The following is a 24,029-nucleotide window of genomic DNA, read 5'->3' on the forward strand; positions in this document are numbered from 1 at the left end:
CCCTGGAACATTAATACACCACCTAGTGGGCAAACAGAACAAGCTAGATTGCTACAAATCCCTACAGAGAAACTACACACTAGCCAAAATACTGTACCTCTGTCACACATGCGCAACTCATGCAGACCCTTACTTAATACAGAATAAGGGACTACAAATTACAAATAAACATGCAGACAAAACTGAAATGGAAAGCCTGAGAAACCAGACTCTGTGAACACTGGAATACTGAAGAAAAAGCAAAATACAAATACGGTATATAAGAAGTGCACAGTCCCAAAGATGACACATGCTAATCGCTGAAAATCAATATATATATATATTATTTTACCTTTGTTGTCTGATCTTATTTTTCTAATCGGATGGTCCCAGTCTTTGAGGCCGATGCAATAAATTTTGCGGAAAGCGGGCGCTGACTTTTCAGTGCCTACTTTCTTGGCGCATGCATGGCACCCGCAAGCGGGGCGCCATGCAATATGCAAATTAGGGGGTCGCGATAGCAAGGAGGTGCTAGGGTCGCTTGGGCGACCTTAGCGCTTCCTTGCTAATGTGACCCCGCGGCTGCTGCCGGTTATGAAGATCGACGCCAGTAAACTCGGCATCGGTTTTCATAACGGGCTGTCTGCCAGTAATGAAAACAGATGCCAGTTATGAAAACCGACACCGAGATAACCGGCGTTGGTCTTCATAACTTGGCGGTCTGCCGAGGTTTGTTTGGTTTTTTTTATTGAAGAAGTGCCAAAAAGAAGTTTTTTCAGCTTTTCTGTACTTCTACATGCACTCAGATATTAACGCCTGCTCCAGACAGGCGTTAATATCTGAGCGATAAATGTGCGTCTGAGACACGCATTTATTTTTCTTGAATGCGGAGTGAATGAGTAATAGCCTCATTCACATGCATTTGCATGTGATGAGCACTAACTCATTCACTCCGCGTCAGACGCACGTTAAATAGGCGCTAATCCCTCTATTGCATTAGGGGGTGGATTAGCACCTATTTAACCCACATCTGACAGCAGGTTAAACAGTGCGCTCGTGTGAGCGCACTGTATTGCATCGGCCCCTTTGTTCCCCTTGTCTGTCTTTTCCTAATTCTTTTTTCAGGGTCTCTTTTATTCTATTTCTTTTCTCTCCTCTTGTCTTCTTTCCTTCCTTCCTTCTTCATACACACACACACAGAAGCTCTCTCACATGTACTCATACACATACATGCTTTCTCTCACACAAGTTCCCATTCTTGCATGCTCTTTCTCACATACACACAAGTTCCCACTCTCACGAACTCTATCTCACCCAGGCTTCCACTCCCACACATAGGCTCCCACTCTCATAAGCTCTATCTCACATGCAGGTTCCCATTCCCTCCCCCCCCCCCCCCATACACACACATAGATACACACTCACTCTCATATGCTCTTTCACATGCAGGCTCCTATTCCCATACATATAGGCTTCCACTCACATGCTTTCTCTCACAGACAGGCTCCCATGCACCCCCCCCACACACACACACACATGACAGGGAGCTTTCAGTCTTACACACAGGTTCACATTCAAACACACACACACACACACACACACATGTTATCACTCTCACATGCTTTTACACACAGGCCCCCATTCCCACACATACAAACTCCTGATCTCAAATGCTGTTTCTCACATGAAGGCTCCCAATCCCCTCCACAGACACACAAGCTCTCACTCTTATATTCTCTTTCACACATAGGTTCACATTCCCACACAAACACACAGGCTCTCACAGGCTCTCTCTCATATGCAGACTCCCACTCCGACACACACACATGCAGGATCTCACTTGCAGGCTGCCTCTTCCACATACACACAAGCTCCCACTCTCATGCTCTTTCACACGCAGGCTCCCACTTCCACATGCTCTCTCTCTCTCATATGCCAACCCTCATAATTTAACAAGAGAATGTAAGAATCTCAATTCATTGTACTGACTATTATGAGATAGAAAGTGGTTTAAGATGTATTGGAACATTTCATTGGATTCATGTTAATTCCTTCTTCTGAACACTACCTCTGTAAAATATCAATATTTGTTGATTTATAGTTGTGAATGTTATTTTTGTAAACCATTGTGATCTTTATTTGGGTCGACAATATATAAAAAGGCTAAATAAATAAATGAATAAATAAAATTAAACACATATACAAGCTCTCCACTCCCACCTGTTTTCTCTCCCTCACACACAAACATCCAGGCAGGCAGACTCCCATTTATACACACAGCCCCCAGGCAGGCTCCCATTCACACGCACACACACACACACAGACACACACACACACCCCAAGCAGGCTCCCATTCACATAAACATATACCCAGGCAGGCTCTCAGTCACATAAACACCCCCCTAGGTAGAGGCTCTCATTCACATAAACACACCACAGACAGGCTCCCATTCACTCACAAACACAAAACCCAGGCAATCTTCCCATTGGGAGCAGAAGGGGGAGCCGTTCTGCTGCTTCTTGCCCTGTGGCTGCCCCTTAGTATTCAAAACTAGAGGGACTAGCACTTCCTCTATGCTGATCTCATGCATCGCGAGATCAGCATAGATCACCTGCTAGCCACAAGAGTTTTTAATACCAAACGCCTACATTCTTACATCATGAGAACAGCACTGGAGTTCAGGCATTATTCAGTTCAAACTCACTGAGAGCCGCGCTGTGCCAGAAGGAAGGAGAACAACTGTTAAGAGGTGACACTGGCAGCGCGCCTTCGTAGAAGGGGGTGGTGGGGGGGAGGGACAGATTGGGAAAGGGGATTCAGAGAGCCGAACTTAAGGTCAATGCAGGAGAAGCAGTAGAACCGGCTCGCTCTTCTTTCTTCCACCGCTGGTGGGATGAGGTCCACCGGCAGCCTCGCAGGCCTCCTCCTCTTTTACATCTAGCAGCATTGAGTCTGTCCATGGTGGCCCTGCAATAAGGCCTTTCTTCTCGGGCCACCGGGCAGCACTGATTGGGTGGGCTTGAGGCCAAAGTGGGTGGGCCATAGCCCACTCAGGCCCACCCATGGCTATGCCACTGCTTTGCAATGCTCTCTTCCTGGGAGCTCTCTTCCTCTACCTGTTCCACTCTGATCTCTTGTCCTTTTTCCCCTCTAACCCAGATGGTAGAAGGAAAGCTGCACTCTTCCCGGCTTTCCATTCACTGCTGGCCCATGCTTGCATTTCACTAATTTTTCCACTCCCAAGGAATTTTGCACCCTGGGCAACTGTTCCTCTCATCTACCTCTAGTAATGACTCTGTGCTTACTCACAAGCAGCCTAGTGTATATCCACCCTACAATACTGTATGTAAAATTAAAACACTTAAGTTGGGCACTTTCCTATGCTTGGTTCCAGCTTAAGCACCTCCCGAAGATTTAGAAATTTAGCCTCCCCCTTTAGCACATCCAGCTCTTTGTTTCCCTCTAAATTCAGCTAAGTAGCATGTAGATGGCTAGAACACACGCAGCCTGAGGCAAAAATATGGCATTCATGAGTGAATGTAACTTTATGAAGAGCTCCCATAGGAACACGATAAGGGTGAATGCCTGCACACGGTCACCTCCTGCCACTAAGGTCCCTGTTGTGTCTCTCCCATGCATGCTTGAATTCTGCCACTATTTAGGGTCCTATCGCCTCCACTGGAAGTATGTACTAGATATCCATAACTTTCTCAGTGCAAAAAATCCCCATTTCTTTACATGCCTTTTGTCCTTCCTTATGCCTCATAGACAACCTCTTGACCTTGAGCTTTTCATTTGATGGAAAAACCTACCGTCCAGTGTCTTATTAAAGCCCAACAGATATTTTGCATCAGATCCCTCAGATTAAAATCCAAAAGAGCCTCATAGAATGAACATACTCAGTGTCTGGAGTTTTACAAAGAAACAGCTTATAAGTCTCCAAAAAAGTTTCTTCTTTAAATACACGCAATGATAAGTTTCTCTTGAAAGGCATTGCTAGGTACATAAAAGACCCAGTGCTCAGTCCCTTCCTTAGAATGAGCCTGTAAAAAACACGACACTTATGTAACTGAGATAACACTGGCCTTATGATGTGCGCCCACCACACAGACAGGCACACTGGAAGAACTAAGGGGGTACACCATACTGGCTGACTCTTACACAGTTATTTAGCAAGGGGCTTTCACCTGCTCTCTTCCACGTGATGAAACATACTTTCTCTTGACAAAGGTGTTTAACCCTCCACCCACTCTCTGCATATAACAAGCATGTTCTATGCAGTTTAATTTTGAACACTGAGTTACCTTCCAATATTTGGATTCTTGGGAGATTCTGAAAGTTCAGCATATGAATTATCTAGAAACATTGTACTTGAGCTTTGGAAATTACACAGATCCCTTCTTCAAATGTCATATCAGAGACATTATTCACATCTGGGGAAGCATGCAGAGTCATGGCTTTGGGGATGTTTTCCAGCATAGATTTGAGGAAGGGGTGTGTGCGGTGTGTAAATGGTGCCTGTGGTGTTTGGGTGTGGAAGGGGTGCCTGTGTGTGCATTAGAGATGTGCATTCATATTTCCCCGAATTAGACAATTTCAACGAAGTTGTCTGATTCGGCATGGTTCGGGGGCAACTAACTTTAAAACGAAAATCGGGAGGCCACAAAAAAAAAAAAAACCCTTAACCGCAGGAAAAACAAAATCTCCGGCGGGGGCCCAAAATGAAAAAAAACAACAATGAACATCTCTAGTGTGCATGCTAATGGGTGAGTGTTGGTGGCTGGAGCTGTGTGCTTGGGGATAGCCAGAGATCTGGATTGCATCTTTTCGGGTTGATAGAGGATTGTGTGTGTCTGTACAAGAACTGTGGGATGTCCATTTTTAGGGATATGGTTGTGTGGCTGTAGGTAGCAGATGTGGGTGCGAGGGAGTGTAGGTAGGGATTGTGTGGTAAATTGGATGTGTGGGAGGCGGGTTTGTGCATGTATGAGGATGAGTGTGGGGTGGGAAAAATTGAGAAGCTGTATCATTTATTTATTTAAAATTGTTTATATACCACCTATACAAATGTTTTGTAAGATCTAAGCGGTTTACAATAAAAAGAAGAAAGTACAAAATTCAAAGTCAGAATTAAGGGACGAAAGGAAGGAGTCGGAAAGGAACAAATTACAAAAGCATAAATTATTTTTAAAAAAGTTAAATATAGTTAATATAGTTGCTAAAAAGAAAGGTATGTAAAAAAAAAAGTGAGTGGCAAAACGTATGTTGTACGGATGGACGGTGAGATGTATGTGGGCGGGGGTGTAGGAACGTATGGGTATCTGTGTTTGTGTACGGGATCAGGCGTGAGCAGGTGTGTGCATAACCACCAAACACAGCTGGCTAGTGCTGAAAATTAGCACTAGCCAGCCAAGCTAGATCTCCTCCTTCTCCATCCCCTCCCATTGATCATTCACCCAGCTGGGGAAAATTATAAATCCAAGGGATCTACCTGCCATTTTAATATCTGCCTCAGAGAGGGGAAAAGTCCTTACTGGAGAAGGGCCTTAGTCTCTCTTTGAATTCATTAGCACCGGAGCAGGGTGCTTCAGAAACTGCTTCTTTGCTAGAGTTGTCAGCTGCTTCTATGATTTCCTGATCCAGTCCTAGTTTTATCCGCCCCATCCCGAGCACCAAGCGGAAGCCCTGCATCATTGAGGGAAAATTAAATTTCATCTCCATGCACCCATGACTGGATCTGCCTCTCAGAAAACCAAAACGGAGTCAACTAGCAACCCTGCTTGAAATTAATTTATTCTGAGTGGCTCACTCTAAATACGACTCATTCTGTGCCCTTGGCATCTCGGTTTGACCTTTACTCTGTCACAATGCACTGTGCACACTGCCTTTGTAGCATCTAGGGTCATATAATGTAATGTACCGGTGCTTTCAATAGAAAAAGTCACAAACAAAGAATTCCAAAACAGAAATAAAACAAAATCTGATCACACGTCTTCCGCACCTAAGAACCTGCCAAAGCACAGCTCTCTGACACCACATCAGAGTGACATCAGGGGATGGGCAGGGAAGGATGAACAGGGTTCGCGTCAGAAACTGCAAACGGCCATACATGTTTTGGCATTATAACTTAGCGGCGGTAACAACATACTTCTCCTCTGATCTAGGGCACCAAAATGAATTACCATCCGTTTCTCCAAGTGCTGAACAACGAGTTCCCGGGCACCCTAGATAGATCTGCAACGTTTGTTACAACCTGCAGCCTCTGCTAGCGACGTGGGATCTTGCTTTTTGCCACCAGAAAGTAAAACTCTTCCGCATGGAATCACGTAGAAGAGACTGTAAGCTAAATCTTGTAACTAAAGGGGGGGCGATTTTTAAACAGCTTGTGTTGCTGTAAAGTGCACGCGGCGCTTTCAGCACGCGTATTTTTATGCTGGCTTTTCTTTGGAAGTCTGCAGAAAGCAGCATATGCGCTAAAAGCAACACCCAAACTCTGCTGCCACCCCTCCCCTCTAGTTTGCCCCACACTCACACCGAACCTCAAACCTGATGTTGGGTATGGGTGTCGGGGCGGGGCAAACCAAAGCATGAATTTTGGGAACTGTTACGCCCCCCGCCGACCTAAGCACGCTCCGGGGACTGCCTTCTCGCGGTCCAGCCACAGGGATGGCAGGCTGCTGAAGCCGGGCTGGGAAAGGCAATTTTCCGCCAGGGTGATCTAGGCACGCTCATCCGCTTTACGCATCCAGACTGAATCGCAGGCTGCCTTCCCCAGGTCTTTCCAATTCTTCCTTGCTCCCACAAAGGTTATGCTGTATTACTATTAAAGAGCTGCGCCGAAAACCATGTGCCACCTGAACCTCAGACTGTTTTGTTGCCAGGCCTAGAAAATTGCCATGAACAATCCTTGTTTGCTTCCTCAGGCCAAACTGGAGCTTACTGGGAGCTCCTATGCCGAAAAAGCGGTCAATGCATGCGATGTCTGCTTTCTGTGAGCACAGAATTCCCCCCTATGGCTACCTGAGGGACTTAACAAAAGTCACTTTGGTTTTCTAAGGAGGCAGCACGCAGCCAGGCAGGAAGGCTGTCAGCTGCTTTATGTCTGCTGGTCACGGGAACTATCTGTGAGCATTTACTGGCCTCCAAACCATCAATTCAGCAGCAATTATAAATGCATGCTCAATGTTAAAGTCCCAGAAATGCAGGATTTTTATTAATATATGAAATCTGCAGTGTAGGTATGTTTGTGCATGCATGTGTATATAACAAATACTTATATAAACGTGTGCAGCAAAGATACACTATGTGCATGTATAGATATGCACAGATTATTATATATACAAACTTGTATATATATCAGTATCAATACACACATTTTATAAGAACACACACATATACTGCATCTTTGCCTAGATATTGTATTATAAGGATTATACCCAGCATTTGTCACTCAAGGAGTCATTCCCAATCAGAGTTGCACTTTTAACTCAAAGCCTCTTACTTGATTTTTGTTTCTCTGGATTAGATTGCAAACTGCAGGAAGCAGGGACTCTCACCTATGTGTTGTTTTTGTACTGCGCTATAAACATGATTAATAATAATAATAATAATAATAATTTAAGCCTTGCATTCCCTCAGCATGCCGCCTTCACTGGCTCACTTCTTTTTAACTTTCCGCTGTAGTAGCTCCTCTGACTCCACCACAATGTTTTAAGAACGAGGTCAATACAAAAGGAGACCCTCGGCCCAGAACCACAACCTGCACTGGGATAGATACATTTTTTTTAATCTCTGGCTATGCCCTCCCTCCCACTCCCGATCACTGACACGCGTGAACGTCCAAGGCTGAAGCTGGGCTACCTGGTCGTGTATCGGTGCAAGCTGCCGTCATCGTCCACGAAGCTCTGGTTCGTGTAGCACTCGGTGCACATGCCGGAGCCCGTCGCGCCCGCCGGGGCGTCCTGGCCAGCCGTGGATTTATAGATCCCCTGGAGGCTCCTCTCCTCCGCCGAAAATGGCATCTGAAAAGTAGTGAGAATGCCCTGGGTGAACTAAAAAGCACGAATCCTGGCAAACGCATGAAGCCGCCTCCCTGCTGCCCTGCGTTCCGCCGTGTCTATCCGTCTTTCCAAAAGATATCCTTCTGATCCATGACAGACAATCAGGCTCCCCCACCCCCGGGGGAGATGGATGGATCTGCTGTCCTGAAGCCAAACTAAAAGAAACAACCTGCTAGAAAGTTCAAGGAGGCGCTGGGATTAATCACATAAAAAAAAAAAATACAATATGTTAAAGAAAAGAAAAGAAAATATTTCTCATGCAATGGCAATTTGGATCTTGGCTTGACCTTGCCATTGTGAGCAGTGGCAGGTAAAGTTGGACAGACGGAAATAAGAAGGTAATTTCCTTCTCCAGGCAGCCAAGGGAGGATGTAAAATAAAAGCCGATGTCCCTCTTAGACTCTCTACCCCTGTGATAGCCTCAGATATCAGGCATCACAGGGAAAGGGAGCAATTCTTCTCAAGCAATTAATTTATCCATCCAGGTTCCATCTAGTCTAAGAGGAAAACAGCAAGGTTACTCGTCTTTTCACCAATTGCAAAACATTTTTTTTGTCCAAAATTGATATATTTTTTTTTGTTCCCCCCATTGCTTGCCTGTTCTTCGGAGCATGTCTGTGTAGTGGCGCCATCTTCTGGACAAGACTGAGAAAGGCAGGTTTCCAACGTATACCTAGTTTAAATATTGCTCAGATGAAGGATAACTCTTGCAAAATGCTGGGATTCGGTAAGAGTTAAGTCTCCACCTCCTTTCATCCAGACAGCCTCATACCGGGCTTCCTAAACCCTATTAAACCTACAGCCAGTCCGGTTTTCAGAAGATCCACAGTGACTATGCATGCACAATGTATGTTTGCGTATGTTGGAGACCTGCTATATGCAACTATATTTCGTGCATATTTATTGTGGAGGTCCAGGAAACCGAACTGGCTGGGGTAGGCTCTAAAAACAGATTCGAAAATCACTGAAATGTCTACATTTCACTTAAAATAAATCCATATAATATTCCTTTCTCTCATAAGCTGCAAATATGACAAAAGTATTCCCATTTTAAAGGAAAAAGCTTGAAATTGGTGGGGGTGGGGAGGGGGGCGTTTTGCTTTGTCCTGTATGTGTTTGAAGGCTCTGGCCCTTTAAGACAGCCATTTGCCTTTTAGGGCCTCTGATGAGAGCAGCATGGAGCAGCAGGCGAACTGTGTGCGACCTCGCAGGTAAACGATCCGGGGAGAGAGGAGACACAAAAACTGTAACCAGAAAAAAAAAAAGCCCGTTTTATCTTTACTACCCTTTTGTGTTAGCGGGGTCTCTGTCTTCCAACCAGCTATCTTCCTTCACTCCCGCCCCAGGCAGGAATAGAGAGAGAAAACAAAGAGATAAAGGCAGGATGCAGTTCGGAGCTGCAGCTAGCAAACGTGATGGATGGGGAAACATTTCCTTCTGACACCCACTCAGTTTTCCTGGGGCTACGAAGGAAACTTTCAACGCTGCTTTTAATTACTGGGAACCAAAAAAACACTGCCACTGACTGTGGCCCACGTGCCAAGCTGAACGTGCATAAACTTCTTACACACTGGGTTCCTAATAAAGCACCGCAGTGCTCCCCTGGCGAGAATGGAAACAGGAAACTAAGGGCTTGTTCCAGAAACGTGAGGAGGCACAGCCGCTGGCAGAGCCCAACATCATACAAGTAGGGAAAGGAAGGAGCCATAATGCCTAGTCCGCTGGTTCCCAAACCTGACCTCAGGGAATCCACAACGAATATGCATAAAATAGGTTTGCATGCATTGCTTATATTGCATACAAATCTATCTCATGTATATTTCTTGTTTATACCCCAAAAACCCAACTGGTGGGGGTCTCCCAGGACAGGTTTTGGAGCCACTGGCAGCCCATCCAGCATTCTGCCAAAAACCAAAACATACATAAATCAGATAAGTTTTTTAACTTTAACTTCTCATCAGCCTGCTCTCCCATGCCAGGTAAAATATAGATGTTCTTTTTAGTCTGAAAAGAAATAACCAGTTCTTCACAGTTGCTGGTCCCTGCATTTACTTGGGTGCGTGCATGGTGTGGGCATGGCTGCCTGAGTACCTGCCTTACAACTGATCCACCTTTCTGGATGTGTGGTGTGATTCCCATATTTGCTTACCTGTGATGTTGTTGTTTCTTATTCTTTTCTGCTCAGCTCCGTGCACAGCAGAGGGCCAGCCCCTGATGGTGAATGTGTTTATGAGTTTCAGAGGTACATGCTAGAGGAGCAGCATCAGGCCCTTGGCAAAGACCAGGCTTATTGCCGCAAGCAGAATATGATGAAAGAGAGGAACAGGAGGTGAGCCCCCCCATGCTTCCAGGAGCTTCAGGTTCTGGGAGGGAATTCATCCTTTTCTTTGCCTTCACTCCACCAGCTGGGGATAGACAGCAAGGGAAAAAAACTAAAAGCGCACGTTTTAGACGCCTCACAACCCTGGAGGTAGCTGGGTGGGCTTTGTAATATCTAAAGCTTACAGTGGGAGAAGAGTCTACCAGCAGGAGTGTGAGCAGATGCTGACGTACTCGAGGGTGATTTTCTACAAATCCGTGAGCAGGAGGGTAGCCAGGTGAGGGGAAAGTTATTGAGTTAACGTGAAACACACCAACTGGTTTGCTTAGTAAGGCAGTTTAAAAATGATTTTTAAATAAAATAATCTTCGGCACTGCCTCCCCAACATCCTTCCCCTTGCAAAGGACAGAGCTGTACGTCGTTATCGGTGGCACAAAAAAAGGTTCGTCACGATTAAGAAAAACAGACTGTATATATGTGAAAAGAAAGCTGCACCCACCGACCATGACCCCCTGTGGCAAAAGTGCCCACTACACATGGCAATATGCCCCCCCCCCCATCAGCCACAAATGTTACTGAAAAGTCGTCATCGTAAAGGTTTGACCGGTCCCTCTGGACCCTTGGAAGCAGCTATGCTTAAACCGGCTTCGCATCCTGGGAAAAGTACTAATTGATCCGTTATCTGTGAAGTCGCCACATAGCAAAAACCACTCAGTGTTTTTGCTAATCAAAGTTATATACCCTGGATTCTCAATGATATTGAACTTTAAATCTGAATACCACTATAACTTATCTCAGTTGCAATTTATTTGTCTTTAAATTGACTGTAATGTTGGAGGCCATTCTTAGTGAAAGGTGAAATATCAAATGTCTAGTCCAGGGATGGCGAACTCCAGTCCTCGAGGGCCACAAACAGGCCGAGTTTTCAGGATATCCTCATATTTATGGTGGCCTGTTTGTGGCCCTCGAGCACTGGAGTTCGCCATCCCTGGTCTAGGCAGAAATAGAGTCCGTCCTTTGGGTTCAGGGGACGTATCATTTATTGAATACAGGGGCAGGCGTTACCTCTCGTCAGATGGATGTGTGAACCAGTGCAGAGAGGGCCAGTGCCAGAAGGGCTGCTTTTCTTTTAACACAGAAGCTTGGCTCTAGGCTAGCACGATAAGAGGACCAGATGCAGGATCAGAATACCCTAACCTGAGGTGACCTTTGGACCTTTCAGGCGACGGATCGCCATTAGCTGTGAGCACCTGCGAGAGCTGCTGCCGGGCTTTGACGGCCGACGAAGCGACATGGCTTCCGTGCTGGAGATGACTGTGAAGTACCTGGAACTCGTCAGAAAGCAGTTGCCAACGGAACAAGCATCTGCCGTGAGTCAGGCGGCAGGTTTTCCGATGTGTCTTCTGTGGCCTATAAAAACTCTTTCTGAAGCATCTTTATTTATATTTATTTATTCATAAGAGCTTATAAACCGCTTAGTCGGGAGATTCAAGGTGGTTAATGTTGAAAACAAGCTTAAGCAGATCATTGAAAAAAAAAAAAAATTCTTAAAAAGGACCAAGAACAATAAATACCTAAAAACAAAACTACCATAATTAAAATCCAGAAGAGAAACCAGTTCTAGGCGCAGGGCGAAAAGAAACATTAATTCTCGGTTGAAAAATATGTTTTCCACAGTTTTTTGAAGGTTGTGTGCATAAGGTGTTCCATAGGGACTCTGGAAGAGAACTCCATAATGCAGCTCCGGCAACTGAAAAAGGCGCTCTATCTAGTTTCATACGCGTTCAGATCTTAGTGACGGGACAGATAGTAACCTAGCTTGGGAGGAGTGTAAAGGTTTTGCAGGAAGGTCAATTTTTAAAAGTGCACTGATCCATGGTTGTCGAGGGCTTTTTAAGAACCTGTGGATTATCGAAGCAGCTCTATCTCATATACGCCACAGAATCGGCAGCCAACGAAGTTTGATTAGCACAGGAGTAATATATTGTCTTGTATTTGTGCCAGATAGTAAGCAAATGGTAGTATTTTGAGCTGTTTGAAGGGATCTTAAGGTACTGCCGAGAGAGCCAGGTACAATATGTTACAATAATTGAAACTAGTAAATAATAATGCTTGAAGTACAGTCCTGAAATTGTGAGACTTCTAACTAATCTTATTTTGAAAAAAATTGCTTTAGTAACAGCACTCGCTTGTGGTTTCATGGTGCGATTGGAGTCAATAATGAGAGGAATTTTGTGGTTTTCAAAGACAAAGCTTAAAGGTTTGTCAGTCCAAGGAAAGCTTTCCAAAATCATAATTTCATTCTTCAGGTTTAGGAGAAATTAGTGGTGAAATAGCCATGTCTTTACTGAGGATAGACAGGGACACCATCTGCGCAGCTTCTGTTCATTACTCCCTAAGTAATGAATGCTTTAAAAGCTGAGCACAAGTCGAGTCCCCTGCAAAAGTCCCTGCGGCATCTATGAATGCATGTACCCATCGCAAAATAAAAAAAACAAAATGGGGAATTCTTTTCATTTCTGGGCAGTCACAGGAACCTCATTGTCATCTAAAAACAAAAAAAGATATTCTTCCAGTCCCTCTCCCCACTAACACCTCAGGATGCACTGGCCCGGGCTTGGCATCCCAAAAGCCTGTTTGGTGCCAGCCTGTGCTGGTGGTGTTTAATAGGAACACAGGGCCCAGCTTGGTAAAATGTATTTTTTTTTCGTAAAGTCAGCTTGGCAATCTTAACAACAGAACAACCAGAAAAAGAAAAGGGCCCCAGCATTTGAGGAACACATTCCTGAGACAACACAGGTACCCATGCGAAATGCACATCTAACAGTTGCTGTTGACCCTGATTTTCATTGTATGTAACAGTCCAGTTCAGATTTAATTTTTATCTGTAGAAAAATATAGTATTTCTTGCTATTGACGTTGAAATTTGATTTAGTCAATATTTCTTTTTCTGGTCAGTAAGAGCTCCATATTCAGCTGCTGTGCTGCTTGGCTAGTTAGCCAGATAAACTTATTTGGCTAATTAGAGTTAGCATAGGCTAACTCTAAAAATCTGAGTTAGCCAGATAACTTATACAGCTAACTCAGCTCCTCCCTGGAACGCCCCCAACTTATCCAGCTAAATTCTAGCTGGATGAATAGTTATCTGGCTAGAATCTAGCTGGCTAAGGGTCCACTTTTTCATTTAGCTGGATAACATCTTAGTTATCTGGCTAAATGCATTTGAGCTTGGACCTCTAAATCTTTTAAGCCTAGCTAGAAGCAGTGGTGACTAAAACTTGATATGTGTCTGGTGCTGGGTGTATGTTTACTGCCCACAGGTGTTGGCTCCACCCAGGGAGATGTCTCAGGCACCACAAGGCACCAAAATGGATGGGGACGTAGTTCTAAGAGGATATTCAAGAGAGACCGTCAATGGAAGCCAAGGTCAGCATGGGTGAGTGTTTTCATGCTGTTATAAATAGCAAGAGCTCTGACTGGAATCGAGTTCCCTGAGGAGAGAACACAGTATTATAAGAGGAGGATGCTTGGATCTGGGTGATACTCGTAGAGGATGATGATAATTTTGGTGCCTGTACATTTGGCAGTATGAATTCTATTTGGGATACCCAGCAGTCTGATGCCTCCTTGTGGATAATACCTTCCATGTTCCTCCACGTGTGCATCACATTGTACTTCATCACATGGCATTGTGTGCACACCCACTTACAGTAGCCAGAGCAGCAGCTGTGCAAATGGCAGCACTCCTCATTCTAAACTAACCATACTTTAACACCAGGGAGAGTTTTCTTCCCACCCAGGTCTCTCTCTATCCCATAGGAAAAAAACAATCGTAGCATCTTTTTATGTCCCTAATATTCCAATAAGAGTGCTTTGCACCTCTTCAGTTTTAGTGTAAGGCAGTGGTGATTTCCTGCCAGGTCACCAACCTGGAACTTTTTTCCCATCTGGAAAAAGTGAAAGGTGAAGGCTGCTTCTGTGCCCGACTTGGTGTGTGTGTATATATATATATATATATATATTTTTTTTTTTTTTTTTTTTTTTTAAGAGAGACAAGGGAGCTTGTTTGAGGGCTGAGGGGCTGATGCAATAATCTTCGCGGAAAGCGGGCGCTGACTTTTCAACGCACGCATGGTGCCCGCAAGGGGGGCACCATGCGATATGTAAATTAGGGGGTCGTGCTAGGAAGGAGGCTGCTAGGGTCGCTTGCGTGACCTTAGCGTCTCCTTACTAACACGACCTGCTGCGGCTGCCGGTTATGAAGACCGACGCTGGTAAACTCGGCCTCGGTTTTCATAACGTGCCTGTCTGCCAGTAATGAAAACGGTAGCCGAGTTTTCGGCTGAGCGCACTGTATTGCATCGGCCCCTTAGCAAGCTAACCTGCAACATTCAGTATTTCTTTTCACAGGGAAAAGAAAGCAAAAATGGCGAATATTTCCACATCTTCAGAAACCAGCAATCTGTCACAGAAACATCAGGTCTACATATCAAAGGCATCTCCAGGCACAAAAATCCCAAGCAAAAGTAAGCGGTTGGGGATTTAATGAGATTTCATCTTAGAAATCTTCAGTAAAGCATACACCTAGTTTGTATACCTTCCACACTCATCTTTATCTTTCTAAACATCATGGTAAATCATTGTCTTTAGCATGTGGCTACAGAGTATGCGGCTATATAGGGGCGGACTCAGGAGTAATGTAAGGAAGCATTTCTTCACAGGAAACGGTGGTAGATGCTTGGAACAGCCTCCCATGGGAAGTGGAAGATGTAAAAAAGAGGAGGGAATCCAAGAAAACTTGGGACGAGCCCAGAGGTTTCTGATTGATGGAGAAGTGAGGGTAAAGTTAAAGATCAAGCAGGCTTAGCAGTGGCACAGGAGAGAAAGAAGAATGGGTAGAGATGGGCAGGGCCTTGCCATTACTACCTGTCATTCTTTTTGTGTATCCATGGGTTCACTGTAGCTGACCCAAACCTTTTGGATACTATTAACACCTACCTGTGCATCCTGGCCTTGCTAAATCGATGGTGGTCAACAAAAGATGTCCCTACTTCAAAATAGCCCCTGCAGGTAGCTGTATGTGGCTGCCTGGGAAAAACATGCTGTCATCCGCTCCATTTATTAAAACTTTTCTACTGCCTCGTTACTGCACAGCAAAACTAAAATATATTTAAGCCCAGTGAAAAGGTTAATATCCTTTCAGAATCATGCCGACTTGTTTTTAGTGGAGAAAATGCTGAACAGCTATGTAATTCTTTTGTTAGCTGACGGCCAGACTGCACTTCGGGAAGAAGAACTGCCCGAATCAGGTAACATGACTGTTTTTCTCCGAGCCCAGGCTATCCAAGGAAATGCTTCTGCATGCAACCCATCTGAGGAACCTGATCGGTTAGAATTGCAAGGCAGGGTTTGTGCAGCTGCACAGCCAAAAGCAGAGGCCATGGGACGATACACTGTGGCCCCAAGCCTTTCCCATATTCAGTAATTAGAATGAAAACAAAAAAGAAACTAATCAGCAAAGAACAGTGCCCGACACAGGTAAATTGGTGGTGACAGGCAACATTGGCATAACTACATTTATCTGAAGGGTTTCAAATATCCACTTTGCGGCCCCATCAGTGTCTCCTTAGGAATGGAAGTCACTAGCGCCTATTAGAGCTGTATGTGATCATAGTTTGCCATAGCAGAAGAGGTTGAGATGTTACCCTCTGAAGCAGGTAAGAAAACCTCAGTGTTGCCAGGTAAGCACACAGCAGTGGCTAGACAAGCTTAAGCTGTTGTGCTTGGGCCTCCTTATTTCCTCTGTCAGGAAGAGTTGCTGGTTATTGGTAGCTCACCAGTTCTTTCTCCCAAAATGTCTGTTCTGTCCTTAATAATTGGGTTTCAAATTGTTTTCAGATGGAAATGCCTCTCCCCTGGATTTAAAAGTGAAGATGATGTTGTGTAATTATCCTGAGAAGAGTGGTGCCTGGTCTTCCCCACCTCAGCAATCTCCTCTCTTAAGTTCTTCCTCCCAGAGGTGGCTTAGCTATGCCCAGGACACCTGCCAGGAGCATCTGCTGCCTCTCAGTCCCACAGGAGACTTGACACAGTCTGCTCTTGATGTGCTGTTGGCCGACAGGTACTGGGGCTTCTGTTGTAAAGTGCTGAGCTTCCTCCTGTACATCTGCATGCAAAACGAGTTTACGACAGCCGAGACACTTGTAGCATTTCGGTATTTAAGCTGACACCTGAAACCATCTTCTTGAGGTACCCGTGATTTTATTTTTTTGGAAGGTGTTTTCCTTCGTCTAGTGTACATGAGAGGCTGCTTTTCCTAAATTTGTTCCCTGCACTCAGTCCTTCTACTGGGACATTTTAAGATTTTTCTCTGTGCTCCTCTCTTATGATACATGTCATTCAGTATATTGATGTGCTGCCGAAAGCATTTAAGATTACAGAAATGGTACCATCTGCCTGGCTACCGTACACACAATGTTTGAAATAGTTCTGTTCTTAAATTTATCTCCCACTTTTTCTCCTGAGAACTCAGTGGCTTAAGCAGTAAAATAATAAATACAAAATATAAACAATCCAATATAACAAATATAACAGTACCAAAATCTAATCATAATAACTCCCCAATACATCAGCTATTACTAACCATTTTCTAGTGCAATCATTTAAATTATCCACTGAAGATCGGTGTAAGGGAGAGGCCAAACTCCTTTTCCAATGCATTTCATGTGCTATGTTGCAAGCCCTCTTTTTGTACATAGGGCCACATCTGTGTTTTAGACAGAGGGAGTTAGAAAAATGGGGCAGTCAACACAATCCTCCATCAGTGTTAGCACCTACAAGCAAGAAAAGCTTTTTGTGTGGAGGTCAATGGTATACAAAGCCCTGTACGATAAAACCTTCCTGGACTTTGTGGAGTGAAAGGCTGGTGTAATACTGCCTGCTAGTGCTGCAGTATCTTACTCAGGGAGACACAGATTAAGCATCTAAATCCTGGGAGCTCCCACGTGCTCACCCCAGAATCCATCTGATTTCTTTCAGTATGCAGCCCAACGCTGAAATAATAGAGGCAATTCCTTTTCTGCCCTGTGCAATCGCTGAGCAGTGGATGGATGAACGAGGTACAGCTTTCTGATTGGTTGTCATGTCTAAGGTTGACAGATGAGCGAGGAACAACTCTAATTGGTTACTGGCTCTAAGGTTGATGTTGGCCCACTAATTACAAAGTGTCATAACCTCCAAAGAATGCAGTTCTGAAAAACCTGAAATTTGGGGAAAAAAGAGCAAGACTTGTTTATCAGAACTAACTTTTCTTTCTTTAAAAATGGAAAAATGTATGCAATTACATATCTAAAATAGTCCGGGGTCGGCGCACACAAGGGGATGCACATTTGTGCAACTTGCGCACGCCGAGCCCTGCGCGGCCTTGGAGGGAACTTTCCTTCTACCCCCCCCCCCCCCCCGCACCTTCCCCTACCTAACCCCCCCCTCTACCTTTATCGCACAAGTTACACCTGCTCGAAGCAGGTGTAACTCGCGCGCGCCGATGGCCTGCTGCCGCGCCATCACCTGACCCAGGGGCTAGTCCGGAGGCCTCGGTCATGCCCCCCGACACGCCCCCTAGCAAAGCCCCTGGACTTACGCGCGTCGCGGGGCTTGCGCATACCACCGAGCCTATGCGAAATAGGCTCGGCGTGCGCAGGGTTTTTGTTTTTTTTAAGGGTTACGCGCTTAACTTAAGCGTGTAACCCTTTTAAAATCCGGCCCAAACTTTTCAGACCACATTGATCCCTTCTATAAAAGGAGGGGAAAATAGGTTGGAGGGGAAAATAGGTTAGAGCAATTTATTCTAAATTTTGTTTTCAGCAGATTTCTACCATTTCCATGCACAGGCTATGGGGAAGGTGGGTGGGTGGGTTTTCCCAGTTCCTTACCTTCCTTGTTTGGAGGAAGATGAGGAAATCTTTGGCAATGGGAATGGTCTCTGCTGATTAATTATCCTGTGAAAGAAATGGTTGGGAGATGATATCTTGCCCCCAGATGCTCTTGAACAAATGAAAAGCTGCCAGATGCCAGAGGGGGAGGGAGCTTAATATCTTCAGCTCACCAGTGGTATTCATGGCCCAGAGTAACGTGGATCTTCTCTTATTTGCTTCTAGAGCAAATGCATTTCAAGCCCTCGGCTCATGAGCCCAGTCCCTGTGACAGTACTCGGTCCTCTCTATCTACAGATCGGAAAGAATCTCTTCCAGGCACAAGAGAGCAGACGCCGGTCTTGGGAGCGCTGGACCTGACACTCCTGCGAGCCCCGGAGAAACCTGATGATGGGATAAAAGCCTGGGAACTAGCAGCCTCCTCTCCTGACCTGGCTTACCATGACGAGATGGACATGACCTTTACCGATATTTTCCAGTTTGAGCTCTAACTTTGTAATCTCTAAATTCCTCACTGGCCAAGGTACTGTTCATTTTTCCTCTGGAAGAGATCTGGAATTTCCTTTCACAGTTGCAGTACATTTAATTCAGGAGAAGGAGGAATGTTCAGGCACTCTGGCTCTCGAAAGTCACAAACTGGCCTGACTACTCAAAATATCCACAATGAATATTTATCAGATACACATGATCTGAGAACCCAATTAACATGCAGAGCTCAGTTAGCTCCTAAAACCAGACCTGGCTGTGGCCCTCAGTGTCAAACATTGATTGTCCCTGGCCTAGTGGATATTAGGGATGTGAATCGGTACTGGACTCGTTTCTGGTATCAGGTTCGGGGAAAAACCACAGGAAATCTTCGTTCCCGCGGTTCTTAGCGTTTTTTTTTTCAGCTGTCTCGTGCCAAACAAAACAACCCACCCCAACCCTTTAAATTTATTTATTTAAAATCCCCCCTCCCAACCCCCCCCCAAAAACATTTTAAAAGAACCTGGTGGTCCAGCGGGGGTCCTGGGAGCGATCTCCCGCTCTCGGGCCGTCGGCTGCCAGTAAACAAAATGGCGCTGATAGCCCCTGTCACATGGTAAGGGCAAAGGGCCATCCGTGCCATTGGCCGGCCCCTGTCACATAGTAGGAGCAATGGATGGCCGGCGCCATCTTAAAAAATGGCGCGGGCCATCCATTGCTCCTACCATGTGACAGGGGCCGGCCATTGGCACCTAGCCCCTGTCACATGGTAAGGGTAAAGGGCCATCGGCGCCATTTTGATTAGTGGCAGCTGACGGCCCAAGAGCAAGAGATTGCTCCCGGGACCCCCGCTGGACCATCAGGTACTTTAAAAAAGTTTTGGGGGTTCAGGAGGGTGGGAGATTCAAAATAATTTGATTTAAAGGCTCGGGGTGGGTTTGGGGGTTGTTTTTCAGTGTGCCCTTTCTTCCCGCTCCCCCCCCCCCCCAAAACGATAAGAAAACCACACAAAAATTTCATGGGGTTTTCCTATCGGTTTCGGGGACCCCCCCCAAAAAAATTTTGACGAGTTTGAAAATATCATCCAATATTTTCAATCATCAGAAAAACGATTCACATCCCTAGTGGATATAAGGTTATGATTCCCAGGTTGCCTTGGACAAGCCGAGCCAGGTCTGGTGTTACCCCATTGTATGACTGAAGGCATAGAAGTGCCTCTCTTAGGGAATCACGACTACATCCACATGGATGCAACAGGACAAACCCAGGACTGGCTTAGCTTGTCCTAGGTGGCTGGAGCTTTGGACTCCCTGTCTGAATTCCTTCAGTTTAAAGTCCCTTCTATGGAAGACGTTAGGTGGGACTTTGGAAAACAAGCATTAACGCTCTGGCCACAGCTTTTGCCATTGCAGTCAGGTAATGACAGCATTGATCCTTTCCCACATGGCATTGTAAATGTGGCTTAGGTGCCAGGTCATTCGTCCCAGAGGTGGCTGTACTCGTGGCTCTGAAGTGATAAATGGTAAAGTCTACTGGGGCTAGTGCTTTAAAAATCCAATATATTATTGCCTTGAATGTAAAACAAGTCAAGAAGACTGAGCCAGTCCTTCTATAAACTGGACTGGATCTCAATTATGCAAAATCCTTTATTTTCAACGTGTTGGAGGCATGCTTGCATTTGGTCAGCACCAGCACTATTATTCTGTTATAAATTCTAGGTGGTGAGCAGTAAGCATGCCTTCAAACTCATTTATATTGTGTGTAGTCCAGGACGGTTACCACACAATCAGATCCCCTTTCTCTTTGATGGAAAGGAGAAGGGAGGTCCCTAATAAGGCTGTAAAAACAGTTTGGGGTTGTTGTTTTTTTTCTTGTTTAATTGGAAATGATTCCACCCGGGGGGTGTGCTGTCCTATTTTTGCTCACTACAATAAGTAATATATTACAGGAGCTCTCAAACACATTTTAGCTTGGCACCTGCCTTTTTTCGCTAATCATCTGAGCTGTGAGAGCAGAGTTCTAATCCCACTCTCATCACTTGGCATTTAACCACTAGCAAGCTGCTTGAAATATCTGTACATGCCCTTAAATTGTAAGCCCTGCATGTGCCCTTAAATTGTAAGCCCTGCCAGGTCAAGAACCTTTTGCAGTCATGTGGATTGATAGCTCAACAAATCTACCTGCTGTCTCCATTCTTGTATTCAAGGGCTGCAGGTCCTGCAGATCAGACCACTCTGATCAGGATAAGAGAGGTCCTGGGAGCTCAGTTTAAAATGTACTAGAGGTTTTTGTTAATCACTGTTAAAAGATTTATATTCCGTGTGTTCTTTATCTTCTTTCTACTTCTATCAGTTGAGTAACAAAAGTCAACAGAACATAATACTTCCCCTGGTCTATCAGAACAATCGCGGTTGATCATTTTTTGCTTCACAGTGATCTCTGCATAAGTATCCACAGCATGATAGAGATACCTCTTATGTGCTGCTGAGCTCAGCTTTCAACACGTAATAGGGCTAGGGTTTTGTGTTCTCTAATTAGATTTGCAGTGTGAAAAAGCAGAATTTTGTTATGCAATTTACAATCAATATTTTTATCCTGCCTCATCTACAAATGTCTAATTTTGGTAGCTGTGACAGTGGTCAGACATGGGAGGGTTTGGACGGCAGTATGGGGGATATGCAAAGTACTCTCGCATCAGAAAGTGTCAGAGTGCTAAACACACAAGGCATTGTTTCCTGATAAATTAGTGCCCTAGCAGATGAGGGAAGAGGCGTATAAGTTAGAAAGCTTACATGCCAGTTGGCTTATGTTGTGTTATAGCCATTTCACCCAGTGCTGGTGCTGTGGACGTGATTACAAAACTGCACGTCAGTGAGGGATGGAAAATATATTTCAGGATTGGGATGAGCTTGCCGCTAAAGACGAGAGCCACCTGCAGCTGAGGAAAGATAAGAGCTGCTACAAGCTTTATCAGCAGGATGCACTCTCGCCTTGTGCTTGCGCAGTAGAGCTGCTGCTGCTGCTGCCTCCAGACCAGAAGGTCGCGGGTTTTGATCCCAGCTGAGCGGTTTTTAATCCGTTGGGGTACGTGCTTTTAGGTTTTTGGGGGTTGGTTTTTTTTTTTTGTAAGTTCTGTTGGACTCTAATCAGGGCATTTTCTGTTCCTAAAGATTTGGGAGGTCAGAAGAGGGTGGGTAGCTAAAAGGTCAGCTAGAAAAACCAAACACTCAAGGCTGCCAAAAATCAGAGGGGGAAAGCATTTGTTTTACACTTTCTTTTTCATTTCTACAAGTTGCACAGTAGCAATTTCTTAATTGTCTACTTAACAGAGATGCTGACGGAGAATCTTTATGAGGGGGAAGAGTGGGCATCGTTAGTTAAGGATGCTTCCCATGGCCAGAAAATGGGAGGAACCCTTTGATCTAGCAGGCCCATAGCCACGGTTGTGTAGAAATGACTTTTATGTTTTAGCAACCTTGTCACCAAAGATCCTACAGCTGCAGTTCATCTCTCTCTGCTGTCTCACACACACACACACCATCCTCTCTGTGCAACACTGCTGACTTGACATAATAAAAGCAATATCCACATTGTGTACAGCTGTATTGTTTTCAAACAACTTTTTATTTTTTGTCTAGAAAAAGCATTTCAGCCGTGTGAGTGAGTGAAAACGCTGATGTGGACATTTAGATGCTACAATGCAGCCTACTCTGTTCCTCCTTGGCATAAGGCAGTGGGCTCTAGGGGTGTGCATTCCTTTGCAACATATTGGCAATCCGCAACGTATAGGGCCATATTCGTTGTATTCGTTGCGTCGCAAAACGTATCGCGATTCCCACGAATCTTCACCGAATTATTCGGCCGTCTAGAGCGAATTTAAACAAAACCCCCACCCTCCTGGCCCCCCCCCCCAAGACTTGCCAAAAATCCCTGGTGGTCCAGCGGGGGTTCGGGAGCCATCTACTGCACTCACACCGTCAGCTGCCAGTATTCAAAATAGCGCCGATAGCCTTTGCCCTTACTATGTCACAGGGTCTACCGGTGCCATTGGTCGGCCCCTGTCACATGGTAGGAGCAATGGATGGCCAGCGCCAACTTTTGGCAAGTCTTGGGGGACCTTGCCCCCCCCCCCCCCCCCAGAACTTGCCAAAAGTCCCTGGTGGTCCAACGGGGGTCCGGGAGCGATCTCTTGCACTCGGGCCGTCGGCTGCCTGTAACCAAAATGGCGCCGATAGCCTTTGCCCTTACTATGTCACAGGGGCTACCGGTGCCATTGGTCGGCCCCTGTCACATGGTAGGAACACAAGATGGCGCCGGCCCTCCATTGCTCCTACCATGTGACAGGGGCCGACCAATGGCACCAGTAGCCCCTGTGACATAGTAAGGGCAAAGGCTATCGGCGCCATTTGAATACCGGCAGCCGACGGCATGAGTGTAGTAGATGGCTCCTGGACCCCCGCTGGACCACCAGGGAGTTTTGGCAAGTCTTGGGAGGGTCAGGAGGGTGGGGGGTTGTAGTTAATTTAATTTTAGCCGGAAAACAAATAAGAATGGAACACATGAACGGATCGGGGGCCCCCCTTGCCAAATGCAACATATCTGCCCCCCGACGCATACCGAATGTAACGTATGTGGTCCCTCTGCACATCCCTAGTGTGCTCTGCCACACTCCCTGACTTGCAACACCCCCTGCCTTTTTTTTCACTTGCTCTTCACACTGGAGCCTGAGCAAGAGAAGTTTGCAGCTATAAAATGTGGCCAAAGACAAAACCCTTGAGTTGGTCACTAGGGCCTTCAGGTTTCTGTAAAGCAGTGTTTCTCAAGCCAATCATGGAGTACTCCATAGCCAGTCTGGTTTTTGAGATCTCCGCAACATATTTGTATGCAAATCTGGCTGCTGCATGTTCAGTGTGGTGACCCTGAAAACCAGACTGGCCAAGGGGTACACCAGCACCAGCACGAGAAACACTGGTGTAAAGTATAGCCTGTGTTTTGTTACCGCTGAAGCCCCTTTACAAATCCGCCTGATCTCTGCGTAGTAGATGACAGCAGAAAAGCTGCCCCATTCGCCCTGCCCAGTTATCTCTATCCACTCTGAAGGGTATATCCTAGCTGCCAACCATGGGATCACTCGCTATTCGGAATGTCTTTTCTTCCTTACTGTCACTTTCTTAAGTGAATGAGAACACAAGATCCCTTATTAAGTTTAGGTTTTGCTTTTTGTAGCCTGTGTTTGATCTCTGGGTCTTCTTATTCCTCCTTGGAGCTGAGGC

General features: G+C 45.5%; 1 protein-coding gene across 3 annotated transcripts; it reads left to right on the plus strand.

Annotated features, from left to right (window-relative positions):
* Nucleotides 1-6,129: 6,129 nt before the first annotated feature.
* SOHLH1 (spermatogenesis and oogenesis specific basic helix-loop-helix 1) lies at nucleotides 6,130-19,185 on the plus strand. Of its 3 annotated transcripts, none has more exons than XM_029612906.1 (8): nucleotides 6,130-6,318; nucleotides 10,226-10,369; nucleotides 11,583-11,730; nucleotides 13,681-13,796; nucleotides 14,771-14,886; nucleotides 16,259-16,481; nucleotides 17,399-17,478; nucleotides 18,517-19,185. In XM_029612906.1, exons 2-8 carry the CDS (start codon nucleotides 10,287-10,289, stop codon nucleotides 18,780-18,782), a joined length of 1,032 nt encoding a protein of 343 aa, XP_029468766.1. In that variant the 5' UTR covers nucleotides 6,130-6,318; nucleotides 10,226-10,286; the 3' UTR covers nucleotides 18,783-19,185. The 3 variants fall into 3 exon arrangements, with proteins under 3 accessions (XP_029468766.1, XP_029468763.1, XP_029468765.1); XM_029612903.1 differs by lacking the exon at nucleotides 6,130-6,318 and adding an exon at nucleotides 9,206-9,251; XM_029612905.1 differs by lacking the exon at nucleotides 6,130-6,318 and adding an exon at nucleotides 9,206-9,251 and having other exon boundaries at nucleotides 18,589-19,185.
* Nucleotides 19,186-24,029: the final 4,844 nt, after the last annotated feature.

The sequence above is a fragment of the Rhinatrema bivittatum genome, chromosome 8 (genome assembly GCF_901001135.1).
Source record: "Rhinatrema bivittatum chromosome 8, aRhiBiv1.1, whole genome shotgun sequence".
Taxonomy (NCBI): Eukaryota; Metazoa; Chordata; class Amphibia; order Gymnophiona; family Rhinatrematidae; genus Rhinatrema; species Rhinatrema bivittatum.